The sequence below is a fragment of the Bison bison genome, unplaced genomic scaffold (genome assembly GCF_000754665.1).
Source record: "Bison bison bison isolate TAMUID 2011002044 unplaced genomic scaffold, Bison_UMD1.0 scf7180017864160, whole genome shotgun sequence".
Taxonomy (NCBI): domain Eukaryota; kingdom Metazoa; phylum Chordata; class Mammalia; order Artiodactyla; family Bovidae; genus Bison; species Bison bison.
In genome coordinates this window covers 5,154,125-5,157,694 of record NW_011494732.1, presented here as the reverse complement: position 1 = coordinate 5,157,694, position 3,570 = coordinate 5,154,125, and the positions used below count along the sequence as shown (strand labels likewise).

Below are 3,570 nucleotides of genomic sequence, written 5' to 3'. Positions count from 1 at the left end.
CCCCTCCCTTCCCTTCCCCTTTCTCCCCTCCCTGCTGGCCCTTTTCTGCCCAAGGTTGGAGTGTATCTCATCAAGCTCAGGGCGATGAGATAGATAGGAGAGGACACCATGTCGATGCTTTTGAACCAAAATTGCAGAGTCAATCACTGGAAGCTGTGTGCACATGCATTCTTTTCTCCTTAATTGAAGTTTAGTTGCTTTACAGTGTTTTCCTGTATACGGCAGAGTGATTTGCACAGGCTTTTTAAAACCAACCTTTCATTTTATATTGGCATATAACCGATTAACAATGTTGTGATAGTTTCAGGTGGACAGCAAAAGGACTCAGCCATACCTGTACAGGTATCCATTTTCCCCCAAACTCCCCTCCCGTCCAGGCTGCCACATAACATTGAGCAGAGTACCCTGTGCTGTACAGTAGGTCCTTGTTGGTTATCTATCTTCTAAATACAGCAGTTGCGGTGGCATTTTTAATTTGCTTGTTTGAGTAAGTAGTTCAGTGACATGTTTTATAAGTCAAAAAACTATTATTAAAGAACCAGTGAAGGGACTTCCTCTTACCCAAAGCCTCAGTTTTGTTCAGTTCCCCTGCTCAAAGACAACCCTTGTTTTAGTTTAATTATGTCTTTGGGTTTCTTAATCATAGATAAACAAATAGGAATATATAAAAGGGGAGAATTCCGTTCCTTCACAATAGATTATGTGCTATTTATACTTTCTTTTCTTTTAAGAAAACTTCCCTGTTTTTATAGCTATTTAATATCCTGCTGGAATGGATGTTACATGGTTTATGGATGCGAATACCACCAGCGCAGAGACTAACACTTGACCTTTGACAATTCAAACACGCACAGATTTGCCAGATACTGGGTAGATTCCCAGGATGGAATTGCTGGATCAGTTTTGCCAGATACTTGCCAGATGAATGCAACCAATTGTTGCATTTCCCCTATTTTGAGTGAGGGTGAATATCTTTCTTTCGTTAAAAAAAAGAAAAATGTATTTATTTTATTTTTGGCTGTGCTGGATCTTTGTTGCTGCTCTCGGCCTCTCCCTAGCTGTGGCGAGTGGGGGCTACTCTCTAATTGTGGTGTGCTTCTCTAGTTGCAGAGCATGGGCTTAATTGCCCCGAGGCATGTGGTATCTTCCCAGACCAGGGGTCAAACCCAGGTCCCCTACATTGGCAGGTAGATTCTTAACCACTGGACCACCAGGGAAGTCCTGAATATCTTTTTGTATGTTTAAGAGCCTTTGAATTTTCACTTTCTGGTGAGCTCTCTGTTCACATGCTTTGCCCATTTCCCACTTGGGGGTTGGTCCTTTTCTTACTAATTTCCTTAGCTCGTTGTCTGTGATACGAGAACACAGTTCTGTCCCCCGTTCTGTCACTTGTCTTACTGTGTCTCTTTCTGTTTGTTTGCTTTGGTCCTGCGGAAGTTTTTGGTTAAATATACTTCCATGTATTCAACTTGGTTGAACCTATTAATCTCAGTTCCTGTGGTCTCTGAACTTTGCTGCTGCTGCTAAGTCTCTTCAATCGTGTCCGACTCATTTCCTTCTCCATTAAACCACGTGCCGCTGCTGCTGCTGTTAAGTCGCTTCAGTCGTGTCCGACTCTGTGTGACCCCATACTCGGCAGCCCACCAGGCTCCCCCGTCCCTGGGATTCTCCAGGCAAGAGTACTGGAGTGGGGTGCTGTTGCCTTCTTCCCTGAACTTTGAATCATAGGTTATTCTCACTTTAGGACTATGGGCTCAGTCTCCCGTGTTCCTGTGTGAGTTTTTTTTAACTGGGGTATAGGTGTTTTACAATGTTGTGTTAGTTTCTGCTATACAAGAGTTTTTCTGTATCAAAACTTAGTTCTTTACTGAAAATAATAGGTTTACGTACTTCAATAGACAAAGAAACGTGTTTTTTTATGAGCTTTTGGTTAATCACCTTGTTTCTTCACATAATTCTGTGATGGTACAAAAACATCAAAATAATGATGGCATAAAAATAGTTATTTTGGAGTATGGGGCATCTGTTGTATTTATTTAAAGATCTAGATGATTCTTATTTATTGAGGTAGCATCAGTTTTGAGAGACATGACTGGTACTCTAGTGCATATGTGTGTATATAAGTAGCCCCAGGGTCGCCAATATAAAACTGGAATTTAGTGGTTTATCTCCTAAAAATGTTCAAGAGAAATTTAGAGACAGCTGCAATATTACCTAATAAAAATGAAATATAGGGAAGAATAAATCAGAATGTCAATATGGCAACATTTTGTTTTATTTCTGTTACACTCATCACTGCCCACTTCCACCACTCAGGCTTGCTAGATTCTTCCTTCTGTAAGACCGCAGCCCCCAGGCGCACCCTCCCTGCCCATCCCGGGAGGCTCCCCCAGTTCCTCCTGTCACTCCTGGCGTGCTTGGACCTCCTGGCGGGTGGTGATCAGTACTTCCCCACGTGGCCCTGCACAGGGCCTCGTCATAGCAGGCCACCAAGATCTGTTGAAAGAGCTCTTGGGTGGTAACTTTTTCTTTTTTTCTTTTTTTCATGTGAAAGAGAGAGAGCGGTGGTACGATCCCCTCATTCATGAACACAATCCCAACAAAAGAAACTCCCCCAACCCTGATCCGCACCAACAAATTCACCGAGGGCTTTCAGAACATTGTGGATGCCTACGGGGTCGGGAGCTACCAAGAGGTGAACCCAGGTCGGAAGCCTGCATTTGCTAGTCTTTATATTTTATACATTCTGTGCATCACTGCTGCTTTTTTCCCCCTATGAGAATGTAACAGACATTTGGAAAAATAGGCTCACTAGTAGCTGTTTTGTTATTTAGTATAAGCTGTTTATTTTGTTTTGAACATGCCTGGTGGCATGTGGAATCATACTTCCCCAGCCCAGGATTAAACCCGTGCCCCTGCATTGGAAGCATGCAGTCTTAATCACTGGACCACCAGGGAAGTCCCTGAAGTGTTCTTTTTAACCTGTCAATTCTCTCTTGAGAATTTGGGAGAAAGTCAAGATCATTATATTCGGTCGTGTTTGCATTAACTAGAAATTTCTGCCTCTGCTGCCAATCAGAAATCTCTTGCTTTTCCTGCAGCTCTCTTCACCATCATCACTTTCCCCTTTTTATTTGCCGTGATGTTTGGAGACTTTGGACATGGTTTTGTGATGTTCTTATTTGCCCTCCTGTTGGTGTTAAACGAAAATCATCCCAGACTAAATCAGTCACAAGAGGTAAAAATTTAAAAATGTTTCATTTTTGGCAATAACCGTAACCCACCTGACTGAGACCTAGGTGGGGTGGGTCTTCATTCTTGTGTGATGGGAAGTTCTGTGCCATGAACTTGATTTTTATTTATACATATATATTTTTAAAGTGTTTATTTATTTGGCTGTGTTGGATCTTAGTTGCAGCATGTGGGATCGAGTTCCCTGACCAGGGATCAAACTCGGGTCCCCTGCACTAGGAGTGCAAAGTCTTAGCCACTGGACTGCCAGGGAAGTCCCCATGAGCTTGACTGTGAGCAGTCTGGAGAGGAGCGGTTAAGAATGTGCCCAGACTAACT

At 42.8% G+C, this 3,570-nt stretch overlaps 1 protein-coding gene across 1 annotated transcript in view; it reads left to right on the top strand.

The window, feature by feature from the left end:
* Positions 1 to 3,570, top strand: part of ATP6V0A2 (ATPase, H+ transporting, lysosomal V0 subunit a2) — a 41,537-nt gene that overhangs the window by 23,713 nt on the left and 14,254 nt on the right. Inside the window, 2 exon segments of the mRNA XM_010841413.1 lie at positions 2,555 to 2,705; positions 3,102 to 3,267. Coding sequence (XP_010839715.1) covers positions 2,555 to 2,705; positions 3,102 to 3,267 — 317 coding nt within the window.